Source organism: Condylostylus longicornis, unplaced genomic scaffold (assembly GCF_029603195.1).
Source record: "Condylostylus longicornis isolate FDR11 unplaced genomic scaffold, ASM2960319v2 ptg000044l, whole genome shotgun sequence".
Taxonomy (NCBI): domain Eukaryota; kingdom Metazoa; phylum Arthropoda; class Insecta; order Diptera; family Dolichopodidae; genus Condylostylus; species Condylostylus longicornis.
The window spans coordinates 1243618-1265988 of NW_026578013.1; the positions used below are offsets into that span (position 1 = coordinate 1243618).

Genomic DNA, 22371 nt, shown 5'->3' on the forward strand with positions numbered 1-22371 from the left:
TAATATACACACAATCATATATACTGTTATATATTTTTTTGTCTTCAGATCAAATAGAACCAACTCTATTGTATATATACCCTACAAACATACACATACACAATATATATCTTGTATTATTTATAATGGATTTTTATATAAAATTTTCATTTTTATGACTTTATTATACCATAACATTACATGTTATGCATATAACAAAACAGTAAATTTTACATTTAGTATCGCATAAAATGTAAATATCTGGTGTATCTATATTAATTATGCTATGTAAATATATAAATATGTATGTACATTTTATCATGTCTATTAAATAATATAGTACATATATACATAAGTTACTACACTATATAGGGTTTGCAAATAACAGTAAATTATCAGTATTAAAAATTAAGACAACAAATAATTTTATTATATAAAAACAATACATTTGACATAGTTATATAGTGTAATTTACATACATACATTAGGGTAACACATTCTATACTGTGCTACATACATAAAATATCTAAATGTCTTGACAAGTCAAAAGAACATTAACAAAAAAATAAAATTTAAGATGAGAACATGAAATTTATTTTATAAAAATAAAAGCGACATTTATATTACACATACAAATATGTATATACATAGCAAGCATAAATAAAAAATATATGTATGTATGTATGTGTATATAGTGAAAATTTCATATAAAATTATACAGAATTTTTTGCCTCTGAATATTGCAAAGAAAGTCCTAAAATAATATTATGCATTCACAAGTATTATAAACATACACATGGACATTATAAGTAGGTTTATAAGATTACAGAGTGTTAAACAATTGACAACAAAAAAAAAAGTTCAAAATGAATTCAAAATTAGTTTTCATCAAAAAAATATGGCAATAAAAAATTGTCACATCAATTTAATTTCAACATTGTATATCAAACACACATTCATAAGTATAACATACAATTCCAAATCATATACGAGTACATATATATTTCTGCAATTCATAATTTAGATTTGAACAGGTTAGTGCCATGTAAACAAATAAAACAAGTATGAATCCCTATATTTAGAGGATTTTAAATTATGACGAACTTTTACTTTGAACTAGTTTTTACTTCTAATAAAGATATTTCCAAAAAAACTTCTGTACCAGCTGTACTTCTTTTGTGGTATAGAAATTGGCAGACTGAGGATAAAGTTGTCTCATCATTGTAACGCTCAGAGAACACCCGTCCGCACGTCTTTTCGGCTCTACAATTAACGATTCGGCACAATTTAAATACATTTCAATTATAAATATTACACTTTTTAAAAACAATAATTTATTATACCGGCTCTTAAGACCACTTCTGAGTATAGCCATGTTAATAGTAAGTTTCGTACAAATTCGGCCTTAAATGACATAGAATAAAAATTTAGAGTAGCATAATTGTTTAAAAACTGTTTTTTACAACAATGTATGTTAAGTTACAGATACAGTTATTCAGTTTTACTTTCGTCTACATATTAAGTCTTAACAAGCTCAACAATTTTTAAAAGGAATTCGTGAGTGATAAACTTAACTACTTGGCAGTCTTATTTCAACAGATCATTTTAAAACATATTGAATAACAGATGACCCCGGCCGTTGAAACGGCAAAAGGTACATATAGATAATAATCTCAATAAGAATTTTTATTTGTTTTTCGAACAACGCATTGCCTTAATTGCTTACTCCATCGGAATTCCCTATTTAGTTGAAAGTAAATATTTTCAATGAAGTGTACGAGTATAACAGGTATGCACATTATAAACGAAAAATTCTTTAATGATTTGATTTTTTTACAGAGATTTCGGAAAGAGTTTTTCAATTACAAAATTCAAAGAACACAATTCGTATATTCATAAATCATTTTATATTTTATTATTATTATCTTAATAAATTTCTAATGTTAAAAAATGTTTTTATGCAAAAATATTAAAATAAAAAATTTTACATTTAAGGTTATAAAAATTAATTTTTCTTTTCTCATGTCAGTCAAATTGTAGATCATGAAAAAAATTTGTAAAAATAAATATGTAAATAATATTTTGGGAAATTTGTTAACCCTACACCCTTTACAAAAAATTTATTATTAAATATACAAAAAATGCAATTTTTTTTCATCATTAATTGCATTAAATTTAAAAGTTATTAAATTTTATATAAGAAAAAAAAAGTTTAGATTATTCTTTAAATAATGAATTATGAAATCTGCAAAGAGAGCATTTTCAAAATAAAGATGCAGACAATATAATTAGCTAAAAATCTGCAAACTATCTCCGAAACGGCAAGACTGATAATCGAAATGTTGGACATTTTTAATTGATAATGCGGAATTTGAAATCCGAACTATCAATTCTATAATTATGTCAAAAAAATTCGCAATGCCTATTAATATATATGTTCTTGTGATGATGTGTTTCAATAGTAGATTGTATGTAGCAGTCAATGTAAACAAATACTTAGTAATCATGTGGATTACAGCATAAAGCAATGTAAAGAGCATTTCGTCGGCAATTTCTTCATACCTCTGTAGCTCAGTTGGTAGAGCGTCCGCCTAGAAAACTGTAGGTCACTGAGTCGAGTCCAGTTCGAGGAGAAAAATTTTTTAATTAATTTTTCTGCCTTTGACTCGTTTCTTTGATTACGTCATCCATCTGTTCTGCAGTTGCATGAAGAAATTTCCATTAAGTTAAAATCATTAGTGTAATAAGCACGTTACTTATTAATTTTACAACTATGATGTTGTATACTCAAACTGCTCAAAAATGCTCAATAATGCAACTAAAATAAAAATAAAAATTTTTTGAATTAAAAAATAATTTTTAAAAAATTTTGCATTCAACGTTATCGCTACGCAATTTACGTGCTCTTTACTATTTTTACCTTCTATCAAAAACAAATTCAAAGGAACTAAGAAATTAGTTTCAGAATTTCATGAATTGAATCTTAAAACAAAATCATCAATATAAGATTATTCTATTCATAGCTTTAAAATTTCTCTCTTTTTTTTTTTTTTAGTTTAACATTCTTCCTTTTGAACTCGTACACTTCTACTACAAGTCTTAAAATTTATCAATATTTAAAAATGAATTTATTGTATGAATTCAAAATTTTATTTAAAGCAATCATCAAAATACTTAACCTACTATGTAAAAGAAAATCAAAATGAATTTGTTGATGCACACACAAAATACATTGTCTCTAACATAAATCACGAAACAAAACAAAGAACTCTGTAAGGATTTAATTCTAATTTTTATCAATTGACTTTGGTGACCCTTAAGCCACTATTTTTATTTTTGCTTCTTACATTTTTATTTCTTATGATTATTGTTATATCATCATTTCTATTCAACTTCACCATCAACGATGACGATAGATCTTTTATATACGTGCATACTTGTATATACTAGAAGAAAATTATTTTAAGGATTTGAATGGTCTATTATTTACCTGATTTCTATGACAAATACCTTAATAATTTTTTTTCATTTATATTTCAAGCATGAAATCACTTACATTTCTTAAACTTAAGCAGTTTGGAAGAAAAAAAAGGAATAAAAATTACTGAACAATTTTTTTTTGTGACTTTTGGATTTTAAGGTACACAAACTCCTTCTGTTACTTTTCCTTCCTTCCTTGTGAAAATACAGAATCGTATAAATAGTAGTTAAAAAAGAACCTGAAAATTTCAAAAGAAAAATTATAGAAAAAATATAAAATGTCCTTCTGTTTTTGAAAGTTTTGTTTTTATTTTTTTTTTATCTTGGAAGGAAAGCAAAGAATAAAATCAAAGTATGAAAATGAATACAGATTTGATTGCTGGAAGCAAAGATATTTTTTTTTGTTTGATTTTTTTGTTTTGAGATTCTTTTATAATTCGGGATAGTTCAGTTTAATGTAAAGATGAAAATTGCAGATGAAGCTTAATGATTTTATTGAAAATATATCGAAATTATTATTAAACAAATTTACTCACCTCAATTTGATTACTTTACCTAATACGGGTAGGATTGGGGAAGGGAAATCCACAAAACCAGAGATTATATAGAGCACATATTATGTGAATGATAGATGATTTAAGTAAAAGCAATATTTCCAATTCGTAGCTTACCATAATTTTAGTTTGCTGCACTTATTGCTGCTATGAACTAGCTTTTCAACTCTAAATCATTTGAATTTGAATTAATTTGCATAATTTCAAGCATTTTAATTATACCAATGAAAAATTCTTGTTTATATGATGATGAATTTTTGAATTTATCACTTTTCCTCGCCGAAATTTCAAAATAATTCAGATTTCTCTATTTTATACTTGCTCTTTTTAACTCCAATTTCTTTTAAATTTATGATTTGTTCATTCTTTCATATTTGTTTGTTAACTGTTATATTGGTACAATACATTAAATTTTTTTAAAAACTTTTTCCCCATAAATTTTTGAAGAGTCTTCAATTTTCGGTCATGTTTTATATATGGTTCCGTAAATCAAAGAATTACTCTTCGAAAGTGTGATATTATGAATAAAATTTTAAGAGCTCAACAGTGTTAAATAAAATAAAATTATTAAATAAGTTTTATTGGAAAAGTTTTGATTTTCTTATGCCGACTAAAAAAAATATTTTCAAGAATAAAATGTTATAAAGTTTCAGCTTTAAAATTTGTAAAGTTTCAGCAAAACTTTGATCTACAATTAAATATAAATTTAATATAAGAACAAAAATTGTGGAAGTGCATTTTGATGCACAGGTTTTGAATTAATATATATGCAGTGTAGTCCGATTCTGGTGTAAACGTGCTCGGTTGGTGATTCCTTAGATTTTTTCAGGAAAATATGTATGAGTTGCCGGAGGGGAGAGGGAGGAACCAGACATCTAGGAGTAGTTTTGTAGGATTTAAAAAAATATCGGATTAAAAAAATTCTGTCTTGCGAATAACTATTTCAATTTCGAAGTTGTTGCGGCTTATTTTCAATTGATAGACTTATACAACGGTATGCTAATGGTTGGTGCCAGGCTTACCCTTTTCGGATTACAATTATTTTAAAAAGTAAAAATTCTTCAACGCTAATAAACTCTAAAATATCCTCTTAATTTTTTTTTTGGATGCGTTTCGTCATCCTCTGCAACTTTTCCATGCATAACTTTCATATCACGCGTGTCATTTTGCAATTTATGTAAATAATTTCAAAATTCAAATATTTACTTGTAACCCACTCACCAATACGATTTTTTTCTTAAAAAACTCAAACGAATCATCTCCTGAGCGCGTTTACAATAGAACAGGACCATCCTGTATATTGGGTTCAGAAAAGTTAATTGCACATTGGCTGAACCTAAAAATATTTTTATACTGAAGTTAGCTTTGTTCGTTCTTGGATAAAACGTTAACATTTTCACGAAGAAATGAACTACTAGGTCTGAAAGACTAATTTTCATCTCAAAAATTTAAAATTAAAAGAATCTTTAAGAATACGATGCGAGAATACAACTCCTTGTACTACATACCTTTATATTAAAAATGCGTAACAAATTTTTATGTCATTAGAATTGAAAACTAAAATGTTAAAAGTAATTTTCTTCCATAAATTTTTTTTCCCAAGATTCCACAGAATCTTCCTAAGGAGATGTCCTTAAATTTTTTTTTTTTGTTTGTGTAATACTTTTCGCACTTTACTGTATTACTTGTATATAAGAGTTTTTAACATCATAATTCAATTTACGCTTGGAAACATTCAAAACAAAACAAAATTAAGAAAAAATTAAAAGAAAAAACCTTCCTTTTCTATTTTGTATAATGTTTCAATTCCTGCAGGAGTTTTAATTTTCAATTTTCGGGTTACATTAATTTTCATATTTTAAAAAGTTTTTTTGTTTTCGGGTTTCATTTTTACGGTTCCGAGAAATAAATTTTAACCATCGTGGGAAATAAATTTAATAAATTGGTTAATAGGAGCACATTAGTAGAACATTAAAGAAACTTTGGTTTGGAAAAATGGTTATTTTTGTTTTCTCCCCAGGAAATACTTATAAAGGTAAATTAATTTTTTGCAAAAAAAAAAAAAATTATTAAAATTACAGTCAGATTTTTTGAAATTACATTAGACACATTTCGTGGTTATTAATTTTTATATTATACAAAAAATTGAAATTCAGGGTTATTTTGATGTTCGAATTGAATATGAATTGAATATGAATATGTATGTAAAAATACAGCATACTAGCACAAAACCTTATACTCTAAATTTGAATACATTTGGAATACATCTGGGTCCTATTGTTCTCGTTGTCATTGGTGATTTAACGTATATATATCATAACATATTTAAATTAATTTTATTGTACGTATGTATATCACACTCATATAATAGCAATAACACAAAAGTACGCATCATGGAACTACTTTTTACTCAAAACACTTCCAAATTTTATGATAATCATTTCTCAAAGTCACATTCACATGGAATTTATTATATCAATTTGAAGGACAGCTCGAAGTTTCCACACAAGAACGCTACTTTATTTTGAATTTCAGCTGTCCCCGCCAATTTTTTTTGTAATAATTTAGTGTTTCTAAAAATGAATAATAAAAAATTTTATCTCAATGTCTTTTAATTACAACATACAATTTAAGACAACATAACATAAATGTTTTGTTATATAACAATATTATTCAGTATTATACAATATATACATATTCCTATATATATATATATATATATATATATATTGATTTATCGGAAGGAAATTTCGATTTTCAAAAAAAAAACAAAATAAAAATATTTTAAAATTTAATAAATAAAAAATTCCCCTTTCAATGCCAATTCAATTATTTACTGACTAGCTACGCATACTCCTGGAAGAGAAAAAAAATTTAGAAAAAGTTCTTAAGGTTCATTTTATTCAATTGTCTTTTAATTTTTTTATTTATTTTTTAATTTTTCTTATACAATTACTTGGACAATGACATGTCTAATCGGTCAATAATAAAAATAAATTTCTTCCATTTTCTTTCCTTTTTCAGATATTTTATTCCACATAGGTTCTTTGAATTTCCACAAATAATCAACGTTATCATCATCATCATCATAAAGAAAATTATAATTCAATTTAATATTTATTTGATTTTGACTTTATTATATAAAAAAAAAATATCCTTAGATTCTTATAAATCTTTCAAATGCAATAATTTTACTTGAAAATTTCTTATATAACTTGATGATTTCTTTATGTGTTCTTTTTATTATTCCTCATGTATTGTTGATGATGTGTCATTGCCTTTTATTTATCCGATAAAACAAAAATCACTAAAATTAAATTAATTTAGGAATTCAGATTTGAAAGTCTGTATATAGGTTATTCTGTATTTTGTGATTTTATCTTAACAAATCATAAAACTCTTTAAAAGAATTTTAGATGAGTGAAGGTTTTATTTTTCGATATTTGCCAAATTCTCCGTCACATATTTAATAAAAATGAGCTACATTATTTAAATAATGTGTGATTAAAAAAAAATAATTTGAGTATTTTAATTTTTTCAAAATTTACAATATAATTGGATGTTTTGGAAGCAGTTTTCATTAAAATTTCAATAGCACTTATTAAATTTAATACAAAAGGATAACCTCGCCTGAATTTCGTTGAATAACATGCATAATATGTATAAGACTTGAGTATATAGGTACCTTCAATTTCGATAATTGAATAATTTTCATTCATTATAATCTCATTAAAAATAAATAGAAAAATTTATTTCTTTATTGAAAAGCCCAAATATTACTGTACATTTATGTTTCCATCCAAAAACTGGAAGACAATTTTCACAAAAAAAAAAAAACAAAATTTCTTAAATAATAAATTATATTTAAGAATATTCTGAACCCTTATCAATTTACTCAAATGTTAAACATTGGTAGGTTTATCGGTATAATAATACCATAAATTTTATATAAAAATTCTAATAAAGAACGTACATACGTAATGGACTGCGACAAACTTTATTGTTTAATTATAACAGCTTTTGAAATATTTGGAAATGTTTTGTATTACATTATGGATGAGAAACCATTTAATATCACACACATTTTATTAATAAATTAATTTTTCACTATGTAGACAAATACAATACCTATGAATAGCAAAAAGCAAAAAATAAATAACTTTACAATCTACTGTCATATATGTAGATAATGTAGCTACATATACAAAATTAATTATTGTAAATAGTTTTGTTATTCACAATATTGTTAAAGTTATTATTATTCACGAAGCAGTGTCATGAACTCACTAAATTCGCAAAGTTTTAAGGTATTATGATTTTCAAAGCGAATATTACTTTTTTAAAAGAAATTTTATGACATTGAAAGAAATTTTGAAAATTTCATTCTTATTTCGTAGCTTCGTTTATCCAAAGAAGTAAAGCAATTTAAAGAGGTCCTTTAAAATTGTTATTTTAATCTACATATTATTTAAGACTATATACAACGCATGTTATTCATAAATTTTTAATTTAATAAAAGTTGGATCAACCCAATGATTTATAAATATTGCATATATTTAGGACGCAAAAAAAATTTTTTAAAAGCGTTTGCATTCGGCAGTTAAGTAAGTGAGTTTAAATAAATGATTTATATTTTTTGATGGCATGAGATTTACCATTATATTTTCCCTTTTAAAGAAGTTTTGAAAAACTTATAGTTTTGGAAATATAAGACGACGAAAATTGAAATTTTACGAGTTTCAAGAGGTGATAAATTGAGAGAAGTGGAGCTGGTAAATAATTTTCTTCTAATGAAATAAATTATGTATTATTGTCTAAAAGATGCTAAAACTGTAGAATTTTACAAGTTCCCGTATCTAGACGAAAAATTATATCAAAAATTTGAAAAAAGAAACTGTCTTAATTAGTGGTTAATTTAAACGACCATTCACCTTTCTGCGTTTAAAGAATTCAAAAAGTATTTTTGGTTTCGTCATAATAAATAGTTAAAAAATGGAGAAGTGCTAAAAAGGACAAGATACAAAACTAATAGAACTAATGCAAGTTTATTATTCACTTATAAGTCACCGTATTCATTCCAATGTTAATTAAAAATTCAAATTTACTTTAAATTTCAAAACAACCCATTTATTATAATAAAATTTTGTTTACATTGTTGACTTTTTTAATAAATTTATTAAACGTAATTCACAATTGCAACGAATTTTGCTTCTTATGTTTCTTCGTACACGTAATTTTCATATAAAATATCTTTGGTAAATATAAAAATTGACAATTTCACTACCATTACCGTATTTTTAAAATTTAAAATAAATTTCTTTCAAGCTCATTCAAAGTACATATTTCAAAATACTTAATTCACAAAAATATTTGCAATTACTTACATATTTCTGAGATTTAATAGCATTTATCTGTTTCGAAAAATGTCAAATAAAATTCGTGTAATGTAACTCGATCATTCAATAAATTTAATTAGTATGGTGATTATTTGGAACATTATTAACGAACACATTCCAAAAATCTCCGTACCTATACTAACCCAAAAATTAATTATAATATAAATAATTTAATTAAATTATAATTAAAATTTTTATCAAATATTATTAGATATTATGCCATAATTTTCGAAGTCATTCAATTTTCATATTATTGGGTGTACTCATACAAGTTTTTTTTTTCCATAATTTTTAATTTGTGAATTAACAGAGAGTGTGTATGTGCACAACCAATCTACATATATGTCCATACAATCATTTTATATTTTTAAATGACAATAACAATGTCTTTAATAACTTGTTTTTAGAATTCGTTATCAATTTACGCAGTTGCACTTTTTTATATTTATAGCTAGAGTGTGATTCTTTAAATTTTTTCATTTCATATCTATATATATATATATATATATACATTGTGATATTATATGGCGAACTCGTTTGTATATGAAACACCCACAAAATAACATTCTCAGAAAATTTAAATTTTTATGAAGTAATGATGATAACTTTAAAAATACGTCTGTAAATTGAAAAATATTAAGTCGGAAAGCGAAAAGAATTATGAACGCAAAAATTATTATAATTTTATTTTGCTTTCTCAATATAATAACGTATATTTCTAGTTTCTGTTACGTTGACATTAATTTGATTCCAAAAGATGAAGCGAATTCACCTATTTATATAAAAAACGGAAAATTACATAATCCAGAAAAAATTCAAGTTGGAAACTATTCAATTATTGCTTTAAAATGGGACGTAGGTGACAATAGTTTATTGATTTGCGGAAATGGAAATAATATTGTTAGTAAGTATTGTCATTAATAAATTTTCGAAAAAAAAAATAAAATCAGAAAAACTATAATAAAATTAATTTTGCAGAATTATCTAAATCAGAAATAAAATTTGAATGTACATCAAATAATACACTTATAGAAAGTGGGACCAACAAAAAATTCATTTTAAATGATAAAAAATGTTCAACAAATATAAAAGTGAAAGTAAAAGATGCAAATAAAACATGTGATTTTGGAAATATAATTAGAATTGGATTTGAAAATGAAAATGATTTTTATGAATACATTGAAGTTTGTTATCATTATGGAAGCGCTTCAACTAAATACACAAAACATATTATAAGTGGAAAAGCTAAACAACTTGCTACTAATTCTAGTATTGTTATACCGTATAAAAGACCAACATTTAGTAAAGATGGATTACCATTTCATGCAAGGGACGGTGAACCATATAAAAAAGCAAATCAAATAAGTCGCTTTGAAAATATAACACAAAATGATGGTTCAAGTGCATTCGGAACTTCTAGCTTTCTAGCAATTGGTCATTTAACTCCAGTAATTGATGGAATTTTCAATTATTTAAAACAAGCTACAATGTTTTATATCAATGCAGCACCAGAATGGCAGGTAATTTATTATTTAATATTTTCTATACACATACCTAATAATATAAGCAAGTATTTTCTAGCCCACGTATTTTACATTTATTTGAAATTCTAATTAATTAATTAGATCTAATTCTCACTTTTTTTTCACTTACATATTTAAAAAACCTAAAAATAATTCTGACATACAAATGCTAACAATCGCTAACTGGAAATTAGGATATAAATGCTGGTAATTGGAAACGTGTCGAAAATATTGCTAGATGTACAGCATTAACGTTAAATGATGATTTAGAAGTTTACACTGGTATAGCTGGAATATTAGAATTGCCTAATACTGAAAATGAATTACAAGAATTATACTTGAAAACAATTGGTAATAATCCACTCAAAAAAAAGCCTCGTCTAAATTCTGATACAATTCCTAAAGAAACTCAAGATGATATAATACCAGTACCGAAATATTTTTGGAAAGTTTTAAAATATAAAGATAAAGCTATTGCATTTATTACATTAAATAACCCATATGCAGTACAAATAAATACAATAGATCCTTGTAATGATATATGCAGCCAATATGGTTATTCAACTAATGGTACTAATCAAGCTTTTCATAATTTTAAAACTGGACGTACAAACTGTTGTCAAGTAAATGATTTGGTTACAAAATTTCCAAATGATGTACCAAAAGAATTAGGACTACTTAAAGTAAATATATTAAGATACCAAGATTGTCAATAAATTATAATAAATAATTGCCTAAATATATGCAAAACAAATAAGATTTCGTCATTTTGTTTTATTTAATCAACTACAAATGAAGCTGTTTTATTTAATCAACCCAAAGAAAATTCCAAGAGAAGTTAATACAAAACGAAAATAAGTAGAGTTGACCGTATCAATTTAGTGATACCCATGTGAATAAATGATTTTAAAAGTAATATTGTTATTGACACACTGTTTCAAATAGTCTTGTTGTGTTATACATATGTATGGTCCTTATTTATATATCTACATATGACAGTTACCACATAAATCATACCATTTGAGAGATTTTCAATGAAAATAATGGCCATATTACCGTATCGTTTAGTTCAAAATTTTGGTAATATAATTTCATTATAGTTTCTATAATATATGATCAAATGACTTTCGAAATTGAGTGGTAGCTTCCCCCATGAATCAAGTAATTTCAACTAGTTTTAACAAATATAACTCCCCTAATAATGTACTTATTTGCGCAAATTGTCTATTTCATAGATCCGATAATTTCTGAGATAACTCTTAAAGTTGTCTGATAGCAATAATAAGCGCTCATCATATCGCAACAGCGTTTGTCGAAAATTTTCAGCGTTATTTTGTTTATAGAAGATTTCATTACTGTACCTTAAATAGTTTCCAAGATATGACCAAATAACAATTGAATTTGTATTCAGCTAAAAGAAGTCAAGAAATTTCAACGATTTTTATCATACATAACATCCCTAATAATACACATATTTTCTTTTGGACATTTCGAAATTATAACTTCAATAATTTCTGAGATATATTCAAACAACTTTTGAAGTTGTAGGGCAGTTGTAAGGCCGGACAGACAGACGCACAGATAAAAAGGTTTGGTTAAATCGAGTCAGAATTCAACGATGATCAAAAACATACACTCATGTCTCTTTTTCAAACAATTACTTCTTAGAGTTGCATACAGTTCTATAATTTTGATAGTGCATTTAATACGCTGAATTTACATTGAATTTGAAGAAGTATATATAAATTCACCCAATGATCTGGTTTGTGTTTATAATAAAAAAAATATAAAAAAATTTCATCCAGATGATGTAGCAACATACGATAAAAATCAGCCAAAATAAATGTCGTATTTATTATCATTTATCGATCCACTATCATTTATCGCGATCCAAATATATAATATACTACAATAGTTTGCGATTGTAATATGTAATTAGTTTTAAAATTTTTCCATTAACGCATAGACATGAACCTAAAATTCGATTGTTGTCTATGGAAGAAGTTTTTAAATTATTTAGAATTCGTCATTTATTACCAAGAGTGCGCCACAGAAACTTAAAATAAAATTATTAGTCAATCTACTAGACGATACAAGGATTTATTTTCTAAGGTTACTACTATATGTACATACATACCTAGACATTTCATTTTTAAACACTAGTTAAAAATTTTTTAAATTAAATTTCTCGTGCCTAAATACTTTATTAACACAAGTATTTTAATTATACTTTAATGTTAAACGTAACGAGTTCTAATGTAAAATCTGAAATTTGTATTCGAGCACGTAGACTGCGAATTGAGTATGCTCCGATTTCTAAAAAAACAAAAAAAAAATTTTTAGGTCAAGGTGAAAAACTTGATACACTTTAGGTGATTTTGATCAAATATGCAATTTGTTTTATTTGCTTTTTGAGGTAATATGTTTAAGAACATCAAAATTTAAAATCAGTGGTTGCCAAATCCTTCAAAGTACAAAGTTATGCAAAGTTTTTAAATTCTTCAAAATTTATTTTATTTATACATAACTAACTGTCAGCATAAAGATTATAAAACTAAGTCTGTTTTTATTATCAATTCAAAGCGCTCTTTGTTTTAAAACTATAAATTTGATTTTGTTTTATTTTCGGAAAGTGCATTTAAATTATTACGTATTACTATGGAATAATGACATTTTGAATTACACAAGTAACATGACACACTTTTGATTTGAACTGAGCCAATCACTATTTTATTTTAAATGTGTCAGAATTTTCTTTAACACAATAATATGTGAACATGAAAAATTTCACACTCTTCTAAAAATATTAAGTGTCATTTTTGACAAAACGGCCAGCATTTTTTCTTCTCCGAAAAATTTATAAGAAATTTTCAAAAATTATATATACTTTTGTTGAAATTTTCTGAAAATTTTCATCATTTTAATATAAAAGTTGATTAGATATTCTGAAAATTAACAAAACTATGATAAATTTAAAAGTGAAAACTTTAGATTCACAGACGTACGATTTCACCGTTGATAATGAGGTGAGAAATTATTTTTCCTAAAATCTGGCCATTGTGCCATTTCTTGGTTTTTAATATGATGTATTACAAGCAAAAAATTTTTAAATTGAAATTTTTCGCAATTTTCATATATTCTTTTAAAAAAATTTTTTTGATGAATAATACAAATTTTTTTTGCGTTTCAGACTACCGTTCGACAGTTCAAGGAAACCATAGCGGAAAAAACAAAAATTTCTGCAGATTTACAGCGAATAATTTATTGCGGCAGAGTTCTTGTGGATGAAAAACCACTAAAAGACTATGGTGAAATGATTTTTTTTTCAATAAGAAAAAGCGATTTAAAAATATACGGTTCTCTTTTTCAGATGTAAATGGGAAAGTAGTTCACGTAGTAGAAAGGCCACCACCGTCAACCCGTACTCTAGCTGGTTCGAGTACAACAAATGAAAATACACGTCGGCGTAATGGAACACAAATTCGTGGAACACCCATTTTTAGGGGTTTGGATGGTATGGTTGTCGGTACCATGAGCATTCCTATGAACGGGGTAATTTGCAAATTTTTTGAAGAAAAAATGAAAAAAAAGCATATAATGATATTTTAGCAAAGTCAAGGAAATATTCCAACATTAAATCCGTCATCATTTTGCATGAACCGCATTACTGTAGCACGTCATATGTTGGATTGTGTCAATAATATTATTTCATATTTAGAGCATCCAGAAAGAGCAAGTGTTCGAAGTTAGTCATATGTAAAATCATTACTAATAACTAATTTTTAGGGCCTTAATAATTCGACATTGGACATTCTTACTCAAGGGCGTTTCACTATGGAATCAACGGTGGTTGAAGTTGGAATTTCATCAGCGTCTAATATAGACTTAACACAAAATCAAACTCAAAATTTTATGGACGTTTTTCGAGGAGCATTATCTGCGGCTTTACGTCAAGATCGTCATCAAAACGTCACAGTTTTACAATATCCAAATGTATTCAATTCTGACGGTACTCCTGTAACTAATCCTGCAGCAAATGCAACAATTTCATTAGAGAATTCATTAGATCAATCACAGCCTGAAGCTAATACGGAACCTACCGGTTCAGATGAACAAGTCAATGAAAATGCTACAACATCTGAGCAAACCGCAACTCAAACTAATAATGAAACACCTTCTACTACTTCTGCTAATGCAGAACCTGCTACTTCTGCTAACGATACATCTAATAATGATACACCTAATCGATCAAATACAAATCGCAGATCACCATCTCAGTAAAATATTTTAATTTGTGTGTGTTTTTTTCGTGGTATACACCAATTTTCTCTTTTTGTTTTTTTAGGCAAAGAACAAGAACCCGTGCTCTCGCTGAAATTGTAGAGCAAATGAGATCAGTGCAAACAAGACTAGAACCCTATGTTCAACAATACTATGAGATGTTGGATAGTGAACCAATATTCGATGAAAATGTAAATCTATGAATATTATTATTTTCAACGATAATATTTATTTTGGTTTTAGGACACCACGGAGCGTGAAAATGCCCAAAGAATTTTCGATCGAGTTTCGGAAGCTTTACACTATATGTCTCATGCTTTACATGCTATATCGGATTTAATGTTAGATTTGTCACAAAGTGCTCCCCGATACTTATCGTGCAGACCAATTTTGGTTGAACAAAGCGGATTTGTCAGCTCAAATAACTATTTGGCTCCGTTTATGCAACCCTCAAATGAAGGCGGGATTTCAGTTCATCTTCCGACAAATAATAACAATTCCGCACAACAAAATGTTTCACAAAATCAATCAAGCCAAGGTTCAACATTGTCCCCACCAGGAGTTGGTACCAATGGTAACGGCGGGGGTGGTAGGTCAACAACGACTGTTACTCCAGAAAATTCGTCAAATGCGAGCAGTGCAACAACTCCAATAGCCGGTGGTACGTCATAAATTAAATATAATCAAGTAACATTCCATCCTGTCTTTGAGATAATTACAGTGATAACAAAGCATTAGCATATTTGCATACTTTTTTTTTTTAAAGAATAACCAAATTTCGAAGAGAATGAACATGATATACATATTACTAATTTAACAGTTTTGTTTAAAATATTATGGCACAGATCTAAACGTAATTTTAAATTTAAAACTTTTTTTATTTCCTCTATTTGTAGATGAGCAACCAATTGCTGAAATTGTTTTAAATATGCCGGGAAGAGTTATAATTCGTACGTCTTTATTTTGTTTTGTTTCTGTTTTTTATATTTTCATTAATACTATTAAAAAAAGACTTAAATAACAAGGTTTGAAAATTATTAAGTACTTATTTGTTTTTATATAAAACCGTCAAACGAAATTAGAATAGTTGTAGTTTTACTAATTGAATTAATTCATTTCAACTTTTTAAATATTAATGTTCTTAAATAGATTGAAAAAGACCAACAATGATCTGATGAGGCTTCCTTTAATTGCAATGATTACCTATCAGAATTCTATTTATTGGTTTTATTTTTAGTTAAAACTTAATTTTTCATTTTTTTTTAGCTACAAACCCTCAATTGCAAGTTGCTCGTTTGATTCAAGCTGTAGTCAATTCAGCTCCAATGGATGCAGATTTGCATGTTCAAATAAATGCCCCAAATCTTCTTTCTGTTGGAATACCGATTGGAGCCGCTGTCGGGCCTGGGGGACCTTTTTCAGCTATAACAATACCTGTCGGCAATCAACAAAGTGCAAACAATGGTCAATCCTCAACCCAACCAAATATTCCAATTTCATTGACATCAGCTTCCAATTCTGCTAACTCTTCAACGAACGCTACGGAAACAGAAAATAATAACCAAGAACAACCTCGTGTCACAACTGCTACGCATCCAACTACATCAACTCAAACACGTTCAACTCCAAGACCACAGGTACATGTTGCAAATATGCCATCTAGTTGGAGTTACCGAGATATCCCGGAAAATATGTTTTCATCTTTTGACAGGTAAACGTCAATAAGGTGATACATATTCAAATTTTATTTTGATTTTCCTTTTAGATTTTTGCCATGTAGCAGTCATCATATTCGTGATTCTGAACAAAATTCTAACACGACTGAATCCACTAATGAGAGTGGACCATCAGCTATGCCAAACCTTGTTATTCCAAATATTTTGTACCGAACTCGACCTCAAGTAAGGCGTCGCAGAGCAAATATTTTCAGCCCAGCTGTGAGAAATCCTGCGGGTACAGTTGGCAGCAACGATACATCCCAATCTGCTTCAAATGAGATAAATGATAATAATAATTCGACAAATCGGCCCGCTCAAAACTCAGGAACCCCTAACAATAGAAATCCAAATGTAGCCGATGAAATACAAAGTCTTTCTAATGAAGAATTAAATATTCCAATGAGTATTTTTGGCAGTAATCTTACTTTACGAGATTTCATTGAGATAGCTCCAAGTCCAAACTTACTTAATAGAATTCGTGGTGAATTACTAACATGTATTATTAACAACTTGTTTGCTGGCTCAACAATTACTGAAGAAAATATGACAAATGCAATTAACACATTTATACAAATGTTAAATGATGTACTAATGTTTTTACCCCAATTTGATTTACCAGATTATGACGCACGTGCTTCTGTTGAAAATTTTTTAAGAAATCGTATCCCATTTATTATAAATTTAATACACGAAGATTCATCTGATGATTTTGGCACCAGATTTCTTAGAGAATTAATTCAGTTTGTACAACGTTTATTAATGATTTTAGTTACATGTGTTGGAAGAAATAACGCTGAAATTTATTTAAATCAAATATCACAAATGGCTATATTATCAGAAATAGGTATGAAAGAAAATTAATACACTTTGATTTATAATTAAAAAAAAAACGAAAAAATTTTAGCTGAAGAACAAGAACCACGTAGAACCCTTCACCGTCATTTAATGTCAGCAATAACTCGGCAATTGGACTTAACTGCTCAAAATTCAGGCGAAATACAGCAATATTTAGTAATTAGAAGGCCTGCACCTGAGAATGGTCAAATAATTGCACCAAACATAACGGTTGTAGTAAGTGTTATAAATGCCCTTTAATAAATATTTAACATGAAAATGTATACTGATGAAAATTCAAATGGAATTTCAGCCAATGGAAATTGATGCTTTACCGGTTACAAATAATAATAATAACATTAATAACAATAATAATACTTCAACTTTACCAGCAAATCCGCTATTAGAAATTTCGGGATTAACCCTTCCAAATCCAAGTCAAAGACCTATTGATGACCCACTTCCAACAGTTACAGTTGGCAGTGAACAGTGGCATAATAATTTTCCAGCTTCATGGTTACCAATTATGACAAGAGATACAGAACGTCAAAGAAGACAGGTACCTATTCCAAAGTCAACTAAAATACCACAAAATTAACAATAAAATACAAACCAAAAAAATTTTTTAGGCAATTCAGGCCCCTTTTTCAGATGCTTATATATCAGGTATGTCTGCTAAAAGACGGAAATTAATATCAAATTCAAAATCACCAACCGAAGTACCTCTTTTAATTGCTGACGGTATTAAAAAAACTATTCAAATAGCTGGTGTAACACAATCGACATCATCATCATCAAATAACAATGGAAATATATCTAATAATTCTTCAAATACAAATATTAATGACATTTCAGTTGCAATTGCATCCGATTCAGTTACACAGAATTCTTATATTGAAGCATTACGTACTAGCATTCAAGATCGATTGAAAAATGATCAAAATTATGATCCGAAAAAGTTTCCAAATAGCTCAAAATATTTTTCAAAATAATTCGGTTAATTTTAAATTATTTAATTTTTTTTTTTAATTTTTCTTTTTTTTTTAACTAAAATTATTTAAAAAAAAAATAACATAATTTTATAAATATGCATAAAATCATAACTATAAACATATTCACAATAATAAAAAAAATTTTAATTAGTAAATATATAAATTATTAATTAAAAAGAAAAAAAAGAAGTGGACATTCTATTGATTAGTCTCAAAAAAAAAAAAAAATCATCATTTCGATTTTATTTTTTTAAATACAAAATTCAATTTAACTTGATAATTCAATAAATTCATTTTAAAAATTTGAATTTTAATTTTAAAAAGAATTGTTGCAAAATTTAAAATTGTAATTTTAGGATCACAATTTCAAATTTTTAATTTATAAATAAATTAGATTCATACAATAGGACATACAGAATCGGACATACTAGATACATATATATTATTGTTTGAAAAACAGGGTAGAAAAATTAATCATATTTTTCAAACTTGAAAAAAATATAACATCTTTTGCTTTAGATACTTCATTAAAATAATTTTGTTGCCGTACAATAAAACTATTAATACTACTAATGAAATAGTTATTATGTAAATCAAATTATAGACAAAAAAAATGGATTAACAATAATTTTAAGTATTATTAATAATAATTCTAAAAATTATTAAAGAACAAATTTTTTCATATAAAAAGGGAAAAAATTTCAAAATCGTGTTTTGAGTCTATTACGGTATGCATGCATGTAAAACAATTTATGTTTTGTCCTTTTCACTTCTAAAGTTTGATTGAAACTGAGTAAAAGAAACATATTAGACTTATAAGAAAAATACATATTTCACATTTAGGATTATAATAATTATAATAATGATTGAATATTAATAATTATTATTAAACGTAAAATTTATAATCAACAAAAATTTCTGATTAAAATTAGTTAAAGTAAGGTTTAAATATTAACTGCAAATATTTATTTGAAAATATTAAAAAAAAGGCAAAAACAAAAATTAGCAAAAACATAATAGCCTATGATAAGAAAAAATTAATTGAATTTTATAAAAAAAAATTAATTTAAAAAATTATTTTACCTTACACAGAAATTATGTTGTAGTATGAATTGATCAATAGAATTGTGTTGTAAAAATAAATTCTGTTTTTATTTTGGATTACATTTGTAGTTTAAAATTTTGGCAAAAATCAATTTTTTTTAAATATACAAATATCACAAATAAAACATTGATAATGCTTTTAACAATAAACTAGTTTTTGTTTTTAATATCATTTCGTTTTTTATAAAAAAATATGTAAGTATGTGCATATATTTGTTCCAAAGAAAAATATATGTTCCCAAATGTAGAAATTTTCGCAATCTACATAATATTATGTATGTACTCGTATATATTTAAAGACTACTATGTGTTTCGCAATTTGCAAGTTTCAGTTTTATAGTTACTTATATGTACTCTAATTTGAAAAGGTAAGCGCAAATTACATTCCTGAAAACTTTCGTCGAAAATAATTTAGTTGTCTCCAATAATTTAATTTTTGATTCACGATTACAGAAAATCATGTAGCACAAAATCTTCTTTTACATCGTTTATTAATAAGAATTTTATTTTTTATTATATTAATGCAGATGCTCGTAAAAACAATAACAATTAAATTTAAAAAAAAAAAAATTGAATTGATCAATATACAGCCTTAAATAACAGATGACTTAAATGTTTTTTTTAGTGGATATTGGTGCTGTTGCCGGTCGTGGTTTTGTTGGATCATATTTATATGTTTTAATTAAAGGCCCCTTTCCAGCTTTAGCAAATTTAATTTCATCTAATCTTTGACGTTCTTCTAATTCTTTACTAATTTTCATATTGCTCCATGCTATAAAACATTATTGATTACAGAATAAAAATAGAACATATTATTTTCCTTAATGTTAATTTTTTACTTACATTCTTTCATTCCAGCTACGAAACCTTTATTCTTTTTTGGAAGTGCATCAGCAGTATGAGTAATAAGTTTTTCTATTTTGAAATGTTCTCTAACTGCTGGGACTCTTAAAACTGCCACCTAAAAATTTCATTTCAATATTTCATTTATTTTATTTTAATTTAATTTCAAAATTTAATAAATCGAATCATACTTGACAAAGAGATATAAAGTTACTTGAAGCCCAATAGCATAAAATTGCAGCGGGGAAATTCATAGTAAATGGAAATATAACTATAGGTAATGCTCTAAGTATATATTTCATGGTCTGCATATTTGAAGCTGAAAGACGTGCCGTATCAGTGCCAATTTCAATTGTTAAATATAGTGTTGCACAGGTAATAACTGGTAATAAAAAATAAGGATCTGACATTGTCAAATCTGTAAACCAAAATATGCCCCCTTCCCTCATCGATTCGACTGGTGCATTTGCCATTTTCCGCAATCCCATAAAAAATGAAATGAATATTGGAGCTTGTACTAAAGGTACAAGCATATTTTTAAAAGGATTTAAATCTTTCTCTTTCATAAAATGCATCATTTCTTGAGCGTATCTTGCTGATTCAATTGCATTTCCTGATTGCCTCGCTTCTGTCATTTTAAGTTGTAACAATTGCATTTGAGGCAAATTATTATTCATTTTTGCTGCATTTCTTTGTGCTAATATAACTAAAGGAAACAAGGCTGTTCGAACCATTAACGTACCTAGGGCAATAGCACCCCACCAAGGTAAATCAAAACTTATATGTAAAAAATCCAATCCCTGTTGTACCATGCCAACTGGAGTCCATCCTCCAAGACCTATAGATTGCAAAGTTGGCTCTGCTAAACTGCTCGTAATATCAGGCACAATAGGTGCGGGAGGAGGTACGGGTGCATCCGGAATATTTGTCAAATTAATTATGGTTTTGGTTGTTGCATCTGCACTTGAGAATCGATATCCTGCTTCACTTAATGCATATTTCGTCCATTTCTCTTTCTTATTTCTTGGTAAAACAGTTTCAGTTTTTTTGAAAAGGATTGAAAAATTTCGTAATATATTCGGTTTATTTACGAAATTAGCATCAATTACCTAAAATTTAAATATAATTCTTAAGTTCAATTTAAACAGAAAACTTATTACCTGTCCTTGAAAGTTGAGCACTTGATTTAATAATATCCTGCCTTTAAAAGTTTTTACATGTAACATTATAATCAATTTATTTCAAATGATTGCCCTAAGTTCGTAATATTTATATTATGGTATTTTTACAGCAAGCAAAGTTAAAATAAAAAACTAACCTCAAATTACTGCCTGTAATACTGTTTATTCCCACAAGGGTGATCTACAGTCTAACTACGAAAATGTACTTAAAAAGAAAATTTAAACAGGGGTCAACTTAATTTTTCATTTCGCTACAATTACTATATATTGATGTTTGGGAAAGAAGACGAGCTTATAATTAAAAAAATCTCTAAATTTAAAATATTTAATTTTAAATTTTAAGTGGAAAAAGCGGAAAAACTACAACATTTGACAACTGTTATTTCTTCTTCACATATATTAATATGCCATTAAGTTTAACGTTTATAGTTCAACAGTACAACTTAAATTTGCATCCTAATAACTGTGCAGCATTCATATTATGTG

At 26.7% G+C, this 22371-nt stretch overlaps 3 protein-coding genes across 4 annotated transcripts in view; 2 read left to right on the forward strand and 1 right to left on the reverse strand.

Annotated features, from left to right (window-relative positions):
* LOC129610379 (uncharacterized) overlaps positions 1-11661 on the forward strand; it is a 28619-nt gene extending 16958 nt beyond the window's left edge. Inside the window, exons 2-4 of the mRNA XM_055522945.1 lie at positions 10132-10313; positions 10388-10929; positions 11127-11661. Coding sequence (XP_055378920.1) covers positions 10132-10313; positions 10388-10929; positions 11127-11648 — 1246 coding nt within the window. The 3' untranslated portion in view covers positions 11649-11661. The remainder of the gene's footprint in view (positions 1-10131; positions 10314-10387; positions 10930-11126) is intronic.
* Positions 11662-13766: 2105 nt separating this feature from the next.
* Positions 13767-18958, forward strand: LOC129610214 (large proline-rich protein BAG6). 2 transcript variants are annotated; one of them, XM_055522681.1, is made up of 13 exons: positions 13767-13958; positions 14123-14240; positions 14303-14484; positions 14542-14664; positions 14719-15209; positions 15278-15404; positions 15457-15874; positions 16110-16163; positions 16480-16924; positions 16979-17775; positions 17836-18002; positions 18079-18324; positions 18395-18958. In XM_055522681.1, exons 1-13 carry the CDS (start codon positions 13896-13898, stop codon positions 18755-18757), a joined length of 3594 nt encoding a protein of 1197 aa, XP_055378656.1. In that variant the 5' UTR covers positions 13767-13895; the 3' UTR covers positions 18758-18958. The 2 variants fall into 2 exon arrangements, with proteins under 2 accessions (XP_055378656.1, XP_055378657.1); XM_055522682.1 differs by lacking the exon at positions 16110-16163.
* Positions 18959-20036: 1078 nt separating this feature from the next.
* LOC129610215 (mitochondrial inner membrane protein OXA1L) lies at positions 20037-22041 on the reverse strand. The gene is made up of 5 exons (XM_055522683.1): positions 22023-22041; positions 21865-21958; positions 20896-21813; positions 20705-20822; positions 20037-20633 (listed from the first exon to the last, which is right to left on the reverse strand). The coding sequence occupies exons 2-5, from the start codon at positions 21928-21930 to the stop codon at positions 20470-20472; spliced, it is 1266 nt and encodes a 421-aa protein (XP_055378658.1). The 5' UTR covers positions 21931-21958; positions 22023-22041; the 3' UTR covers positions 20037-20469.
* Between the last annotated feature and the right edge of the window lie 330 nt (positions 22042-22371).